The sequence below is a fragment of the Pelobates fuscus genome, chromosome 7 (assembly GCF_036172605.1).
Source record: "Pelobates fuscus isolate aPelFus1 chromosome 7, aPelFus1.pri, whole genome shotgun sequence".
Classification (NCBI taxonomy): domain Eukaryota; kingdom Metazoa; phylum Chordata; class Amphibia; order Anura; family Pelobatidae; genus Pelobates; species Pelobates fuscus.
The window spans coordinates 73,182,094-73,203,622 of NC_086323.1; the positions used below are offsets into that span (position 1 = coordinate 73,182,094).

At 40.3% G+C, this 21,529-nt stretch overlaps 1 protein-coding gene across 2 annotated transcripts in view; it reads right to left on the reverse strand.

Moving 5' to 3' along the window:
* The window catches only part of OLFM3 (olfactomedin 3), a 193,420-nt gene that overhangs the window by 37,292 nt on the left and 134,599 nt on the right, over nucleotides 1-21,529 (reverse strand). For both annotated transcript variants that reach the window (XM_063428426.1, XM_063428425.1), the window contains exons 2-3: nucleotides 7,276-7,422; nucleotides 4,801-4,956 (exon numbers count right to left, since the gene is read on the reverse strand). In XM_063428426.1, coding sequence (XP_063284496.1) covers nucleotides 4,801-4,956; nucleotides 7,276-7,422 — 303 coding nt within the window. The remainder of the gene's footprint in view (nucleotides 1-4,800; nucleotides 4,957-7,275; nucleotides 7,423-21,529) is intronic.

Sequence of the window (21,529 nt, forward strand, 5' to 3'; positions counted from 1 at the left end):
GTACAATGATATTGATTAAATATATATAGAATTTTCATTATATATATATTTATATATAATAAAAAATAAATAAATATATAAATACGTTAAAAAAATAAATAAAAAAATAATAAAAAAATAATGAAAAAAAAATAGATAAAAAATATATAAACATGCGTAATTTCGTTCTAACTGTATTTTAAAATTAATATATATATATTGATATCAAAATACATGTAGAACGAAATAATATATATATCTATATACATAAGTATATACGTATATATCACTATGTATATACCTATATATAAATAAAAATAATTAAAAAAAATTATATACATATATATACACACATATATATATACACACATATATATATAATAATTCTACGCATATATTTATGTAATAATTTTACATAATTAGGTCATTTTATTAATTACAATTTGCAGGACCTGCCTGCCAACCCAGGCCAAAAGTTCAGGGAATTACATTGTCTAGCACTATATTTAACTCTGTAACTTTCCAAGACACCATGAAACCTGTACATGGGGGGTACTGTTTTACTCGGAAGACTTCGCTGAACACAAATATTAGTGTTTCAAAACAGTAAAATATATTACAACGACGATATCGTCAGTGACAGTGACATTTTTTGCATTTTTCACACACAAATGGCACTTACACCGACGATATAATTGTTGTGATACGTTTTACTGTTTTGAAACACTAATATTTGTGTTCAGCGAAGTCTCCTGAGTATAACAGTACCCCTCATGTACAGGTTTTATGGTGTTTTCAAAAGTTACAGAGTCAAATATAAGGTTTGCGTTTCAGTTTTTTCACATTAAAATTCGCCAGGTTGCCTTTGAGACCGTATGGTAGCCCAGGAATGAAAATTATCCCCATGATGGCATACCATTTGCAATAGTAGACAACCCAGGGTATTGCAAATAGGGTATGTTCAGTTTTTTTAGTAGCCACTTAGTCACAAACACTGGCCAAAATTTGCGTTCAAATTAGTTTTTTGCATTTTCAAATATTAACACTAACTTTGGCCAGTGTTTGTGACCAAGTGGCTACTAAAAAAGACTGGACATACTCAATTTGCAATACCTTAGGTTGTCTACTTTTGCAAATGGTATGCCATCATGGGGGTAATTCTTATTTCTGGGCTACCATATGGCCTCAAAGGCAACATAACCAATCTGGCGAATTTCAATGTAAAAAAACTGAAATATGTAACACGCTATATTTGACCCTGTAACTTCCCAAAACACCATAAAACCTGTACATAGGGGGTACTGTTTTACACGCGAGACATCGCTGAATACAAATATGTGTATTGTATTGCAGTAAAAGCAAACAGTATTATGACATTCACAGTTAGAATGTCACGTAGAACTAAAAAAATTTAAAAAATTCTTATTTTCTCCCATTTTTTAAATATTTTTTTCATATTAAATTATGTTCCATACCTAAATATTTGATGTTAAACGAAAGCCCCGTTTCCCCTGAATAAAATTATATATAATAATGGGGGGTGCATTTAATATGAAAGAGGTGAATTATGGTTGGACAGACATATAGCGCAAATGCCAGGTTTTGTTTACGTTTTTTTGGATCACAACTTGTACATTTGGCTGCGGTCTTAAGGGGTTAAGGAACACTAACATGCCATAAAAGTGGTTTTGACACCTGTATAAATTTTATTACAATTAGAATTGTACGGTATTTTGGTGGGAAAACTATTAGAGGTTACAAGGATAGGTATGTGACCAAACTAATGAGAATTCTGCTAATAGTGAATCATATGTAAAGATAAGATATGCAAGGCATAAATATCTATACTTTAAACAAATCACTCACAGCCCTTCCCAAAAGCCATATGTTTAGAGCTGTAATCAAGTACTATATTGTTTTAATTACTTAGGCTGGTTCCAGTGTTTATTGTTTCCTAATCTTTTATATTGCTATATCTATTGTGTGACAACTTGGTCCCTGTGAATTGATTTCTATGCTCTGTCTTATAGCATTAGTCCATTTGCTAATCTATCTTAGTCATATATTTTATACCTTATAAAGACTAGACCTGGACACTGGAGATGTTTTTGTTTGTGCCAAATGTATTCCGACAAAAAAAGTCCATTGACTCATTCATTTACGGACTAAATTTGGACATTGTTTACATTTTAGATAACCCATTTGTTCATTCAGCTCAGTCTCCCAACCATATCCCTATGCTAAAGCAATGTATTGAAAAAGACAAATGCTTCATCTGAATGCATGAATGGCTCATTCGTTCTTTGCACGAATGGTCATTCAACTTACTCCCATCATACCTATAATAATAAATATATGAGAGTGAGCAGAACTAATGCATGAGCACCAAATATTAAACCTATTTGTGCATTGAGATGAATCATTCAACAGTTTGCAATACATGCAGCAACAGACAGTACACTGTCTGTCTGTAATTCAAAAGGCCGAACAGGTAACTAAAATTAATAAATGGCTCATTCATTCAGTGTGTATTCGTTAGTTTGGCTCATTCCTATCAGATATGATCTGGGTGAGCAAAAAGAACAAAAGCGCATCGAAAGAATGAGCCAATCATGCATTCGGCTGAAATGTTCAGCCTTTTGAATACGAAAGTCCAAGTCTAATAAAGACACCTATGTAGCAAAGTTTTATTATTTCCAGAGTTTCTTAAGTTGCTGTATGTCTGATGTCTAGGTAACTCCAACCATCATAACCACTTCAGTGATTTCAAGTGCTCATGGTGGATGGAGTATACATGTGCAGGGTTTCAGCTTGCAAAACTGCACATTTTGAGATGGGCCACAAGTTTGACATGCTTGGTGTACAGGATGGAGTAAAATGTAAATGTCACATTCAAAATGACTGAGCGAGCAGAGCAACGCATCTCCATCAAATTTTCCGTTAAGCTTACACATTCCTCAGTGGGAACTATTCAGATTATTCAGACAGCTGTCAGAGACAATGCATTGAGTGCAGTGCAAATAAAAGAATGGAACAAACGCTTCAAAGATGATTGAGAATCACCTTTATAAGGGAAGAGATTTCAGACTGTCGATGAGCTTAAGGTAAATATAACGAGGCGGTTGATGGCGATTCCAACAAAGCATTTTGCACATTGTGTTGAACAGTGGAAGAGATGATGGGAGAATTGTGTGAGGTCCCATGGTGCGAACTTTAAAGGGGACAGAAGCGGCATTGTCCTATGTACAATGTTTCTTCTATCTTGTATCTGGACAGACCTCGGGTGTGTGTATATATATATATATATATATATATATATATACACACATCATATATGATCTATATATATATATATATATATATATATATATATACTTCTGAGCACAACTGTGTGCATATATATTTACTTGTATATACATATGCACATATGAAGTCTATTCGGATAAAGTCCAGTCATTATATATAAAAAGGAAGGACACCGGTAAATTATTTAAAGGAACACTCTAGGCACAATAACCAATACAGAGGTTATTAGGCTATTGTGCCTAGAGTGTTACTTTAAATAATCTACCAGTGCTCCTCCCAATATTAGGTTCTGTATCGGCCACTTGAGACAAATAAGGAGATGTATAGGGCTATTCAATAAAGGGAGAATTGTTGGGAATTCAAAATTAATTTCAAATATAAGGCCAAAATAGCCCAATAGAATATATAGTTGACTTGGAGAATGTATCCAGTTATTTTGGCTTTAAATTTTAAATAATAAATAATACATTGAAATAATCCTACTAGTTTCAGTTTACTCAATACTTTTCTGAAAGGTTCTAAAACAACAGTTCCCTATTATTATATAACAAAATGTCTTAAATATAGAACATACTTTAACAATGTTGTTTTTGTAAATGAGAACTGACTGGCATCTACCAGTTCTATCATTTCTGGTAATCACCTTATCTTTCTCTATATATAACAACATACGTTGGACTCTGCTGTTATCAAGTTCTGGCTATAGATTTGGCATAGTGAGCAATGTGCCAAGCATTATACTAAAAACAGAAAAGAGTTGGGTTCAACAAATCTGATGTAAATAAACAATTCCCTTGTATATTCATACCATACCCATGCCGTTCCTTGTTGTATGAAACATTAATGCCAAGAAGGGTTCCAAAATCACTTTTTTTTAGTGTGGGTCACATCACAACTGTGTTGGGTAAAATGTAGTCTACAATGTGTTAGGTCCACATTTTAATCTTGGATTGATGGTCATTTAGTTTCATGCAGGGGAATTTTCATGGTTTCAAACCACAAAAAAAGTACTGCATCCCAAATGTGCAAAATGTTACATTTTACTTTGTAAGACTTGGTGGATGCTGATGAACCATTCTAAAATGTCCCATTCTGTTTATACAAACATCGAAGAAGCAAATGCATTAATCTTAACTGGTGTAATTGTAAAAGTCATAATTTATGTGTATTATTCCGGTATATGACAAATCTTTGGACAAACATGCCTCATGTGGTGGAAAGAGAGCATGATATTGGGTGTTACACTTAGCTCACTTTGTATTGTCCTTTAGACCATGAATTTCTTTTGTAAAATTACATTACTGTCATTATCCGTTATCCTGCTATTTAAATTATAGTAGTGATGTTATAAATTAATGGTAATGAAAATGTTGCTCTTTTTTTAACGTTTATTTAGAAAAAGATTATGTCTTTATAGCCTCAGCTTCAGACATTCTCAAGAAGCATTTTCCTTACTCAATGAACATTTGAAATAGTGGCATTTTGAAGGTATGGATGTTAAACTGCAGGGTTCACCTGAAAATGACGAGTGAGCTGGGTCTTTCTATCCTCCTCGATCTGTCTAAACTTAGCTTTAAGCCCTTTCATTTGGTTTTCCATTTTTTGTACATACTGGAAATCTCGTTGTGTGCGTAGATTTAGCACCTCAATGGACTGGGACATATTCTGGACCTGTGAACAAAACATAATATTTGAAAAAGATTATATACAAGCAAATTAAATAGTGAACGTGTGTTTATATAAGTATTTGTTTATCTGCTCCATGAAAGCAATTCTCCGCATTTAATTTATATTCCATTAATTGTAGATTATCTGGAATCAAGAAAGTAATAGTAAACGTTATTTCTATATCAATACCTTTTGTGTTAAAACAATTATACCTGATGAACAACTTCACATTTGAAGGACAAATACTATGTTTTTTATGCAAAAATGGTTATTTCTTCTTTTTTGTATTCTTCATTTTTAAAAAGACAGATATACAAATATTTGGACATTTCAGGACAAGACATTGATCCATCCCACATATTTTATAGCAAACATAAACTCAAACATAACTCCAGTCACACACAAAGTCCCACTCATGACAAATTCTCAAATGACAGCTCTAGATATTCAGACCCCATTACACACAACTCCAGTTGTTGGAAGGGAACTTGTTACTTTATAAACACCAAACCCACTCTCTGTATTTATATGTTAAATAAAGGTGTGCAGAACATGAGACCCTATTTGGGGGTTTCTCTGGCAAACATATTTTTAAAAAATTTACCTGTAGGACATTTGAAAATTTTTGCAACCAAATCCCCAATCAACACAATACACCTAAATAGGTATTTTAAGAAACATAATGAGCTATAGAGAACCTTAAATATGAATTATATATGTGCTCACAATGTGTACTCCTGAACAGAAGAAGCCCAATCACCAGTTTTACCATGTCATTAATAAATATAGTGGAGATTATATTCTCAAAAGGCTATAGTTAAAATAGGAGGTTGAGTATAGAATGTAGACTGATCAGGCATTTAGGCATTTTGCTCCATTGCATTCTATAGACTGTGGTATGTAGTTCTATCCTGGGCAAATAGTGAAAAAACACTAACAGAGAGATTGATATTCATAGTACCAGAAAGAGCTATACTGCATGTCCTACCCCTCTTCAGCAAGTAGGGCAATTTGAAATGACCATGGAGGGGCAGTTTTATTTTACGCAGTGTCGCTGTAGGTGTGGTCAGAAGCAGGACAGACAATTTATTTATCTTGCATCTTATGACCAGCGTATTGCCATTGATATAACGAAATAATGTAATTCCAGACCAAAGTATCTTATTAATAGATATTATTTTACTGTACTAATTTGTGTATTTGTACTTTTACAGACACATTGGTGTGAATTTTGTTTCGGAATAGGGACTGTCTGTTCTAAATAGAGATACTTGGGTGGTATGAATTATTGATAATGATGATGGTTTAACAGACAAGTACTTGGAATACATTTTCACACATGGAATACTTTGTGTAGATATAGATTTTCGTTTTAGCAGATTCACACATTTTTCTAATGGTTTTTTGGAACCCTCCTATCTCATGCGGGATGATTGACTGTTCTGTGCTGTTTGTATATTATTATTGCTGAATTTCCAATAATCATTCTTTCTCTATTCTCCCTCATCCACTGTGAATAATCTGATATTTTCTCACCTGTGGACTAATTTCTGAGGTCAGGCAAAATTGGAAATTATTCTCATGTTATTGTCTTCACAGCAGCTGAGCCTGTATTGAATAAAGCAGCTGGACTACACTGAAAGCAGTCAGTTTTTTAACGGCTTCTTCTCCTCGAGAATGAATAATAAACTGCTCTGCTTTCTGTTATAGAGTTTGCTGGTGCTCTGGTTAAGGAAGCGTTACAGATGTCTACAATGTTCCATTAGAGATTGTTTATCAGTTCTGGTTGGTGAGAAAGATTGTCTGCCCTGGGCAGAGACAGTGGTCTCATTCTTTAAAGAGGTGTGCCTGGAACAAGCGAATATGAGAACACTATTGGACTGATTGTATCATGGATCGATGGCAACTCTCTGTTGCCCAGAAAGCTTTTGTAAAGGGAGCATGGGATGGCATATAACTCAGGTGTCCAGTATGTAGAGAATCAATGGAACTAATATGTTCTCTAGGTTCCCTAAATATATAACACATTCACATAAACAACACAAATTGGACATATTGCATTTGCAAGCAAACACACAAACCAAAAAATTCCCTGCACTCATGGGTTAATGTTGATAGTAGAATAAGATTACATTTTAGCTGCGTGAAGACCAATGTTGTCCACTGGGACATTCAGCATTTTCCAAATGATTTATCTACTAAAGTCACCATTAAAGTCCACGGGAAATTTTGTAGATAAATTATTTAGAAAGTATTTCTATCAGTATTGAATCACTTAAAAAACACATATTGAATCGAGGACTAGGTATCTAATTTCCTTACCTTTTCCAGAAGCTGGCGAAGCTGTTTACTTTTTGCATCTCTGGAGCACAGGTTCTGTTCTGGAGCCACCACAGTACAGATACATCGACCATCAGGATCTTGAGCCGAGCTGTATACTTGCCAACCTTCTCGAGGGCTGATTTGGGTCTGCAATGTTACATTGAAGACAGAACGTTAGTGGGAAAACAGCAGTAATTGTTTAGTAGCAGTGATAAATGATATGGAGATATATTTGCAGGATATCAATGACAGATGTCAATCAACAGTTAAAAACAACATAACAGTAAAACAATACATGTTATATGGGAACAAATGAAAAGTGGTATAATATTTATGGACAAGTAAAGTTACTTTATTCAACTTTTAGACTTTATAAATGGACACAATTTATACATATAGTGGGGTATCAATGCGATCCCATATGTCCACCTACCCCTCTGTACTTCAGGCCGTACCTTTCTCCTATTCTACCTTTCAGCTATTATCTTCAAATACTCACATCCCCTCCATATACAGCCACATTTCTTCCATCAGTCCCAGCCACCATTTCTCCCTTACCCCTCCCAATTCACATACCCTCCTTTATTTCTTTTATGTACATTTTTAAAAAACTTCTCTTCTTATTTGCCAGTTGAAAGCATGTGCAATAACATCATTACTCATTGCAGAAATGGAACTACAATTTTTTTTATAAAAGACTGGCATAGACATGCATTAGAGCTATGATTATAGCTATTCTGCAGAAGAAAGAATTGTTAAGCGGCATTATGAATAAATAAGATACTTTTTTACAAATTGTATGACATTGTACTTTTTTGGTCCTGTAGGGAGATGAGATTTTCAGAGTTATTTTTAAAAGTCTGGATTGACAGTAATTCAAAGTGAATTTAAATTTTAGGCTAAAATAGCCAAACTGGGAAAATTATCCAAGTGAGTAATGCATTTGATTTCATTATTTTGGACCAAAATGTAAAAAAATCACTTTGAGTTCCCAGACATTAACTCTTGAATGAATAGCCCTGTATAGAGATGTTTTAATAGACATTAAAAAAAATACTTACCTGTACCACTTCATAGTATTACAAAACTTACAGATGGACAATTATAAACATCTACATAAAATGGTTTGTTCTTCCACTGGCAACAATGCCAAAACATCTAAGGATGTCGTTTGTGAGCTAAATTGCAAATACAAGAAAACAAACAAAAAAACCCCCAAAGAATCATGTTTTAAAATGACAAATAATTAGGAACAGAACACTACAAGTACCATAACTACTATAATTTGCTGTTGTGGTGTTGGTGCCAGGAGTGCACTGGTGCCCTCTCAATGTAAGTAGTAAAATGGTTTAAGGACAGTTTGACAGCTTACCTGGCTCCTATGCTGCCTGCAGTGCCACTCACATTGACTGACAAAGCACAGCTGATGCTCTCATTCAATAAGCAGACCCTGGCTTTGCTTAGAGGAGCTAACTGAAGCTCCTGAAAGCAGGATGTGGTAGTGGGTGCCTGCTGTTCTCAAACAGTTTGACTTCTTATACTGGAAAGGAGTGCACAGCCAGGGGCTGTAGTTGTTTTGGTGCTTGGAGTGTTCTTTATAAGTAAGGATTTTATTTAGTTATTAACCATGCCGAAAAATGCTCAGACTATTCAAAGTTCATGAATCCAGGCATTCAGTTTTCACAATACAGAAATTAATGTGGGAATTTTAATTCACCTGCTTTTTAGGATAAGTCCCAAAATAAATATACACAATTCACAGACAATAGGCTATGCATTATATAAAATATTGAAATAAAAATAAATAAATATAATATATATGTGGCGAAACCAACCTCGCCACTATGAGCTGGAGAAGCCTGGTTGCTCGCCTGCTTCCGTTGGACTATGGACCAGACTTTAAAAAGCTTTATTTTACCTGCAGAAAGGCATATTCGTGCCTTTCAGCCGGGGTGTTCGGTAGATTCCAGCTACCGAACAAACTACCGTATGAGGGACCACCTAGGAGATGGAGTGTGCCGTCAATTAACCGCCCAGAAGCTGCGGTTAACCGCAGCTTAATTGATGAACGCTGGGTGGCCTTTGTTCGTTTGCCGACCACGAGGTAGCGGCCATTTTAATCGTGCAAAAGACCAGCGGTGTTCGGCGAGGATTCTATGGAACTATAAACGGACACTTAATTGCACGAACACCGCTGAGCCGTCTGTCGCCTGGGTCCTAATCGTACAAGGTTAACCGAACACTGGAATTCGGTATTTCTATGGGAATTGTAGTAGCCCAGATAGCTATACCATGGAGCCTATTTGTGTGATTAAAGACTTTGGCTCCATGGCGATTAAACTGTATTCGTGTAGTCTGGGTGCCAGTCACTTAATAATGTGCACCCAGACCTGAGCTATCTGGGGATATGTAACATGTCTGTGTTGGGTGGAATAAAAGTGACTTTATATATTTTAAAGCATAATACTGTATTTAGATCCCCACATGTGTAATGGAGTCTTGTCTTTGTCCTGGGAGGTAATTGGATTACCTCTACAACTATCTCCAGGGCAGAAGAGAGGAAACCAGGATGCATTGTGGGAATGTTTACTGCTGTGTGTCTGTAATTGGTTTATGTCTGTCCTTTGTTACAGTCTTCCATTTGGTCCCCTAGGGGAGTGTCCACCAGGTGGGAGACCTGCATAAATACTGGGCAGGTAGCCCTGAGTAAAATGAGTTGCTGTTTAACCCTGAAGCTGGAGTGTGTCTCTTTCTTGGGGGGAAGGGGACTGTATGCCGACTGCCAGGAGTGTAAGCTGTCCATATTGCTTTTCCTGTTCGGCTGCTTCCAGGGTTCGTGTGTCTGCTGTTCGAGAGTTGGTGAATTCGTGCAGTTTGGGAGTTCGGGAAGTTGGTGCTTATGGTAGCTGCTGGTCTATGAAAAAGGGGATTATCGCCTAAACGCATTTTTTCCCTTTTATGCTGAAACGGTCCGTTACAATTGGTGGCAAGCGGCGGGATCATTCCTACAACCAGAGGGACAGCTACAGACAACACCATTCCTGGATTACAAAGTGCGGGCAACGCCAGTACCCGTACAGCGCCCCTATCTACAAGGAACCAACTGCAGCAGAGCAAGCATGGCACCCAGCTACACTCAAGAGGCGTATGACAGAGAGGTCACCAAGATACTGGCCTTATGCGGACCCAACCCCTCAGAATATAGAGTGCAGCGTGTGAAGCAAGCAGTGCGAGAGTACTTGCCGTGGGAATCAGAGCGGGCCAGGGGGTTTGCAGACCTCCCTCCCCAGCGGCAATGTGTGGCCCAGGGAGCTGATGGTGTCGTCCATCCTCCCCAGCAGCCGTGTGTGTCCCAGGGAGCCGAAGGTGCAGTCCTTCCTCCCCAGCGACAGGCTGAGTTACAGGGGGCAGAGGTTGTTGTTCCTGCCCCCCAGCAGCAAAGTGATATGCCAAGAAGGCAGTGTGAAGTGAAGGGAGAGGAGAGCAGTGTCCTCCCTCCCCAGCGGCAATGTGTGCCCCAGGGAGCTGATGGTGTCGTCCATCCTCCCCAGCAGCCGTGTGTGTCCAAGGGAGCCGAAGGTGCAGTCCTTCCTCCCCAGCGGCAGGCTGAGTTACAGGGGGCAGAGGTTGTTGTTCCTGCCCCCCAGCAGCAAAGTGATGTGCCAAGAAGGCAGTGTGAAGCGAAGGGAGAGGAGAGCAGCGTCCTCCCTCCCCAGCGGCAGTGTGTGCCCCAGGGAGCTGATGGTGTCGTCCATCCTCCCCAGCAGCCGTGTGTGTCCCAGGGAGCCGAAGGTGCAGTCCTTCCTCCCCAGCGGCAGGCTGAGTTACAGGGGGCAGGGGTTGTTGTTCCTGCCCCCCAGCAGCAAAGTGATGTGCCAAGAAGGCAGTGTGAAGCGAAGGGAGAGGAGAGCAGCGTCCTCCCTCCCCAGCGGCAGTGTGTGCCCCAGGGAGCTGATGGTGTCGTACATCCTCCCCAGCGGCAGTGTGTCCTGCCGGGAGCAGAGACAGTGAGTCTCGCACCCCAGCAGCCGGACAAGAGAATGAAAGGGGAGACAGCTGGTCCCCCTTTCCACCAGCAGAGAAAGTGGCAGGGAGAGGAGCCTGCTACCCCCTCTCCCCAGCGGCAGTTTACCATCCAGAGAGAGGAGCTTGTTACACCCTCTCTCCAGCGGCAGCCTAACCCACCAAGGGGAGATGTTAAGCCCCACGACGGTGCAGATGGGACCGTAGTCTCTGTACTTACAGCCCAAGGGGTAGGGACGGTCGGTCCTGTCCCCCAGCCACAGAGCGATGTATCCAAAGGGGAGACAGTCGGTCTCCCCCTCCGGCAGCCGAGCTATGCACCTAAAGGGGAGACAGTCAGTCTCCAGCAACCAGGCTCCAACCAGACTACTTCCGTGGTAGTGCTGGCACCAGGACAGAATACCGCTGGTCTCTGCCCCCTCAGCAACCCACCAAGGCAGCCTAACTGTTCCCCACACAGTCATGGTGAGACACCTGGACCTGGACAAGTTTGTAATTTTTTCAGGTGTAGTACCCAGTTATTGTGGGGGGGCTGTACTAATAGTTGTGTTTTGTGGGTGGGTTGCTGGACTAACCAGGGCACTGACCGGCAGGAGGTCAGGTACCCTGTTAGTCTAATTGGTAAAGGGGAGAAGTGTGGCGAAACCAACCTCGCCACTATGAGCTGGAGAAGCCTGGTTGCTCGCCTGCTTCCGTTGGACTATGGACCAGACTTTAAAAAGCTTTATTTTACCTGCAGAAAGGCATATTCGTGCCTTTCAGCCGGGGTGTTCGGTAGATTCCAGCTACCGAACAAACTACCGTATGAGGGACCACCTAGGAGATGGAGTGTGCCGTCAATTAACCGCCCAGAAGCTGCGGTTAACCGCAGCTTAATTGATGAACGCTGGGTGGCCTTTGTTCGTTTGCCGACCACGAGGTAGCGGCCATTTTAATCGTGCAAAAGACCAGCGGTGTTCGGCGAGGATTCTATGGAACTATAAACGGACACTTAATTGCACGAACACCGCTGAGCCGTCTGTCGCCTGGGTCCTAATCGTACAAGGTTAACCGAACACTGGAATTCGGTATTTCTATGGGAATTGTAGTAGCCCAGATAGCTATACCATGGAGCCTATTTGTGTGATTAAAGACTTTGGCTCCATGGCGATTAAACTGTATTCGTGTAGTCTGGGTGCCAGTCACTTAATAATGTGCACCCAGACCTGAGCTATCTGGGGATATGTAACATGTCTGTGTTGGGTGGAATAAAAGTGACTTTATATATTTTAAAGCATAATACTGTATTTAGATCCCCACATGTGTAATGGAGTCTTGTCTTTGTCCTGGGAGGTAATTGGATTACCTCTACAACTATCTCCAGGGCAGAAGAGAGGAAACCAGGATGCATTGTGGGAATGTTTACTGCTGTGTGTCTGTAATTGGTTTATGTCTGTCCTTTGTTACAGTCTTCCATTTGGTCCCCTAGGGGAGTGTCCACCAGGTGGGAGACCTGCATAAATACTGGGCAGGTAGCCCTGAGTAAAATGAGTTGCTGTTTAACCCTGAAGCTGGAGTGTGTCTCTTTCTTGGGGGGAAGGGGACTGTATGCCGACTGCCAGGAGTGTAAGCTGTCCATATTGCTTTTCCTGTTCGGCTGCTTCCAGGGTTCGTGTGTCTGCTGTTCGAGAGTTGGTGAATTCGTGCAGTTTGGGAGTTCGGGAAGTTGGTGCTTATGGTAGCTGCTGGTCTATGAAAAAGGGGATTATCGCCTAAACGCATTTTTCCCCTTTTAGGCTGAAACGGTCCGTTACAATATATATATATATATATATATATATATATATATATATATATATATATATATAAGCATTTATTTCCTAAATTCAGGGGTAATATGTAAGTTAAAACCATAAGCATCAATTAGTCCTTTCTCATGCATAATATTTGAACACACTTCCCAAATCTCCATGCTTTAATCCCTTAAGGACCAAACTTCTGGAATAAAAGGGAATCATGACATGTCACACGTCATGTGTCCTTAAGGGGTTAAAGAAACAGTTCTTAAGACCCCATACCTTCTTCCTATCCTTCGGTCTAATTTTTTCTATCGGTTTGGATAAACTGTTGGCATGTATAGATGCACCAGTTTCCCCACAGACAATGGTAGAAATGAGAAGAAATCAAACACTAAAGAAAATCCAGGCCTTTTTTATATGTGTATGACAAATTCCAGCAGGCAATAAACATTTTTAAATATGTGAGCATTGTTTAACTGTAACACAGAGCACTGTATATGGTTGATATACTGAGCAGTGTGTATCTCCAGTAAAGGGCAGTGATTGTCACAATCAAGAAGCACTATCCGCCTTTAATGCATTGCTGTGAATGTGCCTAAGATACAAAGTATATGTGATTAGCACACAAGGAAGGGTCATATCCACAGCAGATGACAATATAATCAGTTAACGCACAAAATTGTGTATATCTGTAGCACAAATTATATGTGCCTAGCACACAGAGTAAGCTTTATTTCCATGTAGCATGTATATACAGAACAGTAGGTGTCCAACACAGGAGAAAATAGGTAATTAACGCAAAGAGCAGCATGTATCTGTTGGACCCACAGCAGTATATTGCAGTCTGGTCTTGTCTCAGCTGGAGATCAGATTCAGGACAGCAGGTGACACCTGACACTCACAGAGTGAGAATTTAGTGCAGAGCCATGATAATAATGGTTTGATTGAGGATCACAGATCTCCTAGCTGCAGTTATTAATAATAACAGCTTGTAATGATGATCATAGACCCACTCAAGAGACAGCTTAGTATCTCTCAGACAACTTAATGTCTGATTAAATGATGGCTACTGGGGGGTACTGGGAGACCTACCATTGCTCTCCGGACAGATGGAAATTAATGTCAGGGTGACGAGGTGCAAGAAGAGATTTTAGTCACGCCAAGCCAGGCTTCATATTCTGGCTGATGTATACAGTTCTTGTTGCTATCTTACATAAGAATGTAGAATAAAGGGAGGCTTGTAATACGGAGCAGAAAAAAACCTAAACAAAACAACAATAAATTATCACTACTCTTTATGTTAATCATTAGTTGTTTTTTAAATCAAATAAAGAATAGTTATTTATTACCATCTGAGTCATTCACAGGACATTCAGGGCCATTGCAGAATAAAGGACATGGACTCCTATTCAGAGTTGATTCAGGTCACTTAAAGGGACACTCCAGGCACCCAGACCACTTCTGCCCATTGGAGTGGTCTGGGTGCCAACTCCCACTACTCCTAACCCTGCAAGTGTAATTATTGCAGTTTTTTATAAACTGCAATAATTACCTTGCAGGGTTAACTCTACCTCTAGTGTCTGTCTACTAGACAGCCTCTACTAGACAGCCACTAGAGGGAACTTCCTGACTCATAGCACAGATTATCTGTGCTAGAGCGTCGCTGGACATCTGCTGTGTGAGGACCTCCAGCATCGCTCATTTCCCCATAGGAAAACATTGAAAATGCATGCGCATTAGGTCTCCCCGCCGGTGGGCGGGATCAGTCTCGCCCACCGGCCGACGGAGTCAGTAGGAAGAACGGCGCGGAGGAGGAGGCAGCAATGAGGGACATCGTCGCTGCCTCAGGTAAGTGACCGAAGGGGTTTTCACACCTTCAGTAACCGGGGATTGGGGGGTGGGAGGGAGAGGGGACATGCATACTGGGTACCTCCGCCAATTGCTGCTTCCTAGTACTACCAAGTAATATAAGTACCACACCGGACACCATAGCCTCGGCAGCTTGGCTGGGATCTCGCCGTCCCTTCCCACCCTGGACCAACACCTGGATCCAGCTCCCAGTGGGAAGACCTCTCCTCCAAGACAGTATAGCCAGTATACCAAGTGATTATAGCAGGTATAACTTTCTCCCACACATGAGACAAGGCTCTATGCTGGTGATGAACTTGTTTATTGGGAGCCACACACGGCCTTTTATGTAACTCCCCATGCAAGGGGTTTCCTTAATCACATTCCAGGGGCATTCCCCACTGGACCTGAGAGGAGACTGTTGCAAAGTAAACATATTAATTAAATTATCTCCCAGTACAGAAAACATGCAATATAACAATACCTTAATAGTACCCCCAAAACATATGAAAACCCCACAAATGTTACATCCACTGATAGCCCCGATCTGGGTGACCATCATATCCAAAAATCACAGAGATTCGGGACCATGCACATGGTCCTATGCCCTAAACAGTTCCATGAAATCATGGCTAGAGGTCGGTCTAGTTCGGTAATTTAAAAAAGAACCAAACAGTCAATAGTCTTACCCTGGAGCTTTGATAGTGAGGACATTTCTCTGCCAGGCCTTAATTGCCCATGGCTTATGGTAAAGAATTAACAATCATACCAGGCATATAGTTCCCATGTGAAATATTTAACAATAAAACTGAATAAAAAACGTATACGTTATGAAAGAGGAGACTGGAGAAATAGGCAGAGAGAGAATAGGAAATAGGATTAGGGGGCTTTATCCTTGTCCCTTATCTACTCTACACCCTCCCAACCTACACATACACATCAACATATATAAAAGATATATGTTGCAAAACAAAATTAGCCGACCCACTTTTGATGCCGCATCCCGGACGAGCCCCCATTTGATAGTGAGGAATTTCCTCTGTCAGGCCTTTTCCCTTGCCACAGCCTTTTGTATAAATTTGCAGTTCTCTGTATCTCTCCTTGTCCCCAAACTATATGGCTTTAAGGAGCCCAAATGAACAAAATAAGACAAAGTAAGGTTCAAATTACTTCTGAGTGTTTAATGAGCCGTGTAACAAGTTAAATACAGCAGGAAACAGGGGTGGTCGTTACAAGCATTATCCAATCTTAATAAAATCATCTATCTTATCTTAACATCTTAACCTATAGCAAACTTGGAGGTGTATCTTCATGTTCGGGCCTTGCTCAACGCTACATTTTACTATAACTACACTCCTAAAATTAATATGTATATGCACTTAGAATTTAAAGATATTTACTACGTAGTTCTAAATGACTATGCAGTTATCATTAAAGGGGGAAACACAGGAAATAAGGCCAACAGCAGAAACATACAGGATATAACACTAACACTTGTTACACAACGTTCTATAACTCTTGTCTAGGGGTATATTCCATAAGCATTGGATATATTATTTCAAATAGCTGACATGTTAACCACTTTTAAACAGACTGACTAGCCGGTCAGCCCTGGGAAAACATAGGCAAAGTGTATTATTCCCAACAGTTTCCCTCCTTTGTTCACAAAGTGAACGCAAATAGTCAAAGTGGGAATAATACCTATCCCCGTTCGTAGACCAGGGTCTAGGATTACCAGTCCACCCGGTGATCTGGGGCCATGCAAAAAACTCTGTGGCAAAAACTCATATTTGAGGAAAAAGCACATCTGGGGAAACCCTAAATGGGGGCCACGACCGTGTTAGACATGTCATCCCCTCAGGTTGACACCACTTGTGCCTTATGATACCCGCACCTGAGTACATAGCTTGGGCATCGGGAGGAATTGGGAAACACTTCTTGATTGATTGAAAAGGCCCACTTACATATTAAATCATGAGACAAATTATAATCTAGCTTGCAAATCTGACAATAATCGCAACCAGGACCTTGCGTCCTATATCTCCTAACCATTTCCCTATACCAAAGGTCCAGTCAAAACCAGTCATATCAACACTCAGTTCCTTAAAACATGGGAATCCATCCTTGGCACACTCAACATACATCAAAGACACATACTACATCCTTCCCTGGTTCAGATAACACTACCTCTCTCTCCGGCTAAATAAAAAAAAAATAGTTCAATAGTTCAGAAAAATAGAACAAGTCTTTCAAGGAGTATAAAGAAATCAGCTAAGGGTGGCAATATGGCTGACAACAAGACAATGTCAGCTTCTACATAGTTCTTAGTTCTTCTTTTGTTTGCTGTATGTTCACCACAATGCTCTGTGCAACACCCCAGTTGTTGAAAGGGTTATTACAGAACTAGCGGCATTAGACAGCACTGCACCTTCCGGACTTTCCAGGTACTTGCGTGCAAAGTTTATATCCTTATAAGTAAGCGTCTCAGTTTCTTTGGCCTGCAGGGATTTTGACCACACAGATTTAATTGCAAAATAGTGCAGGGTCAGCCAGAGGAGATAGATAGGTAAGCAGATCCCAAAAAATCTAGTGACACAAACACTCCGGGACAGTCTCTACAATCATACAAACACAGGGATCAATACGACATGAACAATTCTTAAAAGGATATATCTATATTATTATCAATTTATCAATTACTTAGGCTAAAAGTCAAATTAGAGACTAAAATTAAACCCTTAACTTGTGTATCATGTACTTCTCTCAGCTTTGCTTATAATTTGTTACATTTGCCCTTTCCAAAATTGACATAATTTCCATTGGAATGCCTTGGTACAGATGAGAGAAGCACTCACTCTATATAAATGCTTGACTGGACAGGGCGAGTGCTAAAACACTTTGTCGAGCAAGTGACTAACTGACGAAGTCTATATATCTATATATATAATCTTAACATATACATATGGGGGCAATTCCCAATAGAACTCTGTTCCTAAAGTTAAACCTTGATTTGATAATCCCAATTAATTCAATACTCTTGGATTAACACCCAGAACTATATATAAAGTATATTAATATCCTACTACAAAATCCTAACTTATGGTCTTTGTTCCCTATAATAAATAGTGCTAGGGTGAGATTACCTAACCCACACCCCCTCCTTGTGTACCACACCGATATAATATTATTAAGCTTTTGAAGGTTTAATGTATAGTTAAATTGTGTATGTAAAGCACGGTTGTCTAGGGGTGTATACATCAACAGCGAAAGCATAGCCTTCATATAGGGTTTGCAATACTGAGAGTCTGGGTCATGGGCGTAGTGCAGACATGCGGTTAGGTACTTTTTCATTGTCAGAATAGGCTGAAAACACTAAGACATTGCAAATGTTAAAAAGCATATTGCTTACTGTACCTGCAAGGATGTGGTTTGTACATATTAACCGAGTATCAAAAGTCTAACCACAAAAGATACATTTGATATGCTTATCAAAAAAAATAGTTTAACCTGTTAGTGCAATCTTTGGGTGGCTCTTCCCATAATTTGTCTCCTTTTCTAGTTATTATTTTATTTATTTATCTTCTTCTGGGACTGCAAAATGCTTTCAATTTACCAATACAAATATAATACCGTAGTTTAGTAGATTAGAATTGCCTTACTTATAAATATCATAAATTGTCTGATCTCTATTAATCTTACTGTGGAAACAAACCTATCCTATACATCCATAATGGCTTTTTTTTTTCTTCAATCAATATGTATAACACAATTGATCTTTGTCACAATGCACTGCACTTTAAAAGTAGAGTTAACCCTGAGCTGTACAATACTCCTCTAATAGTACTCCTTTATGAGGGAGAGACATTTATTATTTTTGTCAGTGAAAGAATAACTTTCAGGATATGCCAATTTACAAAGGGAAACATGGATCCATGATTTGAACAGCAACATTTTACGGGGCCCCTTTCACGTGAGATGTAACATGCGCTTTTCTTGCAAAACTTCATATTATTAAATAATCTCCAATAGTAATAGCATGCAATGGTTTTATTATGGCCCGCTGTACAGCATTTCACCTGTAAAAAAAACCAAAACACTAAAGGCTAAACACTAAAGGCTAAACACTAAACAGTTGCAGTATTCAGAACAGATTATTGTAAGGTATACCACTTTTAGTTTGTATCATATTTATTTTAGGGTTTCTTATGTATACATGTATTTCCTTAATTACCTTATTACTTAATCTACTATAGTACGGTTTATAATGAAGGGATCCCCTTATATAGAGCGCTCTTGACTTAGATATTTGTATGAAACTTGCATTAACTAATTGCAACATATGTACCCTGTCAATAGAATTTCTCTCCGAGATGATGCTACATCATCCTAAATCTCATAGAAATTGAGCGAGTATTTGGACCAGGTTACACAGACATTGTCTCATCTGCATTCTCTAATAACTCTCATAGACTCAATATTTTTATATTATACCATGTTAAAAGGACCGGCCAAGTTGAGTGTTTAAGAGCCACAGAGAAACGCAGAAATTATCTTTGGCCATGATATTCTGATCCAGATTACATAACTGACCAAACCTCAAACCCAACACACAGGGAGTCTACAGTTGTGGTCACAAGGAATAAAAATGTCAGCATCCCCGTACAACAATTTTGTAGATTTTAACAATTTTTAAAAGAACACATACCATGTGAGACCTATTAGTCATAACAGGGAGTATTTCCTTAAAGATTACAGTACAAAGAATCATAAAGCATATGCAGCAGGTGATGCACTGGATCATTTAAAGCAGTGTTCCCCAACCCCCGGGCCGCGGACCGGTACCGGTCCGTGGATCAAACGGTACCGGGCCGCCCAGGGGTGTGCGAGCCTGCCGGCTAATGCAGGGCTGGCATTGCCCAAGTGCCAGCCCTGCAATGTGCCTGCGGACCGGAGGGGAGATCAGAGATCTCCCTCCCCGGTCCGCAGGCACGGTGCTGGCAGCCGGCAGGGGAGGGAGAGAGGACCCAGGAGCTCTTACCTGCAGCTCCTCCGGGTCCTCCTCTCGCGAGATTTGGAGCGTTGCCGCGGTAACCACGGCAACGCTCCAAATCTCGCGAGAGTGAACTCTAGCCCTGTAACTGGGCTAGAGTTCATCTCACCACCACCGGACCACCAGGGAATCCCCACCGGACCACCAGGGACTAAGAAATGTCCCCCCTCCTCCCAGTAAAGGTAAGAAGGGAGGGGGGACATCAATATATTATTTTTAATTAAATAAATAAAAAAAAGCCTCCCTACCCTCCTTACTCCCCATACACACACTGCCCCCATACACACACTGCCCCATACACACACTACACACACAGCCCTACACACACTGCCCCACAAACACTGCCCCATACACACACTACACACACTGCCCCATACACACACTACACACACAGCCCTACACACACTGCCCCACAAACACTGCCCCATACACACACTACACACACAGCCCCACAAACACTGCCCCATACACACACTACACACACAGCCCCACAAACACTGCCCCATTCACACACTACACACACTGCCCCCATACACACACTACACACACTGCCCCCAAACACTGCCCCATACACACACTACACACACTGCCCCACAAACACTGCCCCATACACACACTACACACACAGCCCCACAAACACTGCCCCATACACACACTACACACACTGCCCCACAAACACTGCCCCATAAACACTGCCCCATACATACTGCCACCCTCACATACACACTGCACCGCTCACACACACATACACACAATTTTGAGTCTCTGTCTTTATGTGACTGTGTTTGTGATTTTCTGACTATGTATGTGTCTGCGTGTTTTTTTAATATATGTGACTGTTTTTTTTTTTGTCTTATTAAATCAAAACAAGCGGGCCACGGAAAAATTATCAAATGTTTACCGGTCCGCGGCGATAAAAAGGTTGGGGAGCACTGATTTAAAGTACCTGTAGCAAGCAAAAGTTAGCTTACAGCACAAAATGAAGATGTGTTGACCGCTGAAAATGTAGATGTTGCTCTCTTATTTACAAACAAGAATTATATTTACAGTATTGATCCACTGCAACAAACACACAGGGGAGGGATAATGTGGTGGTTGATGTTTTACACAGTTAATCCTGTATGGGGACTTAACTTTAAAATACTAATGAAGTGACTTTTGTCTCAGTATGAAAATGCTGAGCTCATCATGCAAACACCGCAACCGAATCACACTATCCCACTCTCATAGAAAGGGTAGTGGGCTTCAGTTTCCACCAAACAGTTCCCTTCTAGGTGGTGTAGAACCGAACGCAGGTGATGCTGGAAGTCCAGCGGTGTTCGGGAGTTTCTGTGTCAGATTTCAGTTCCAGGAGATCGATGCCCAAACACCGCTGCCTGTGTTCGCGGGAACAAGATAGCCACCACCTCGTGGCCGTTCATATGAAATGCGGACACCAAGACGAACACTTAGAACACTGTGGTGGAAATTGTTACAAACTGTCAATTAGGCTTAAATAGTTCCTGGGTGGTTTCCGAACCATATAACCCAAACCACACGAGCAGAGCAGTTTAAA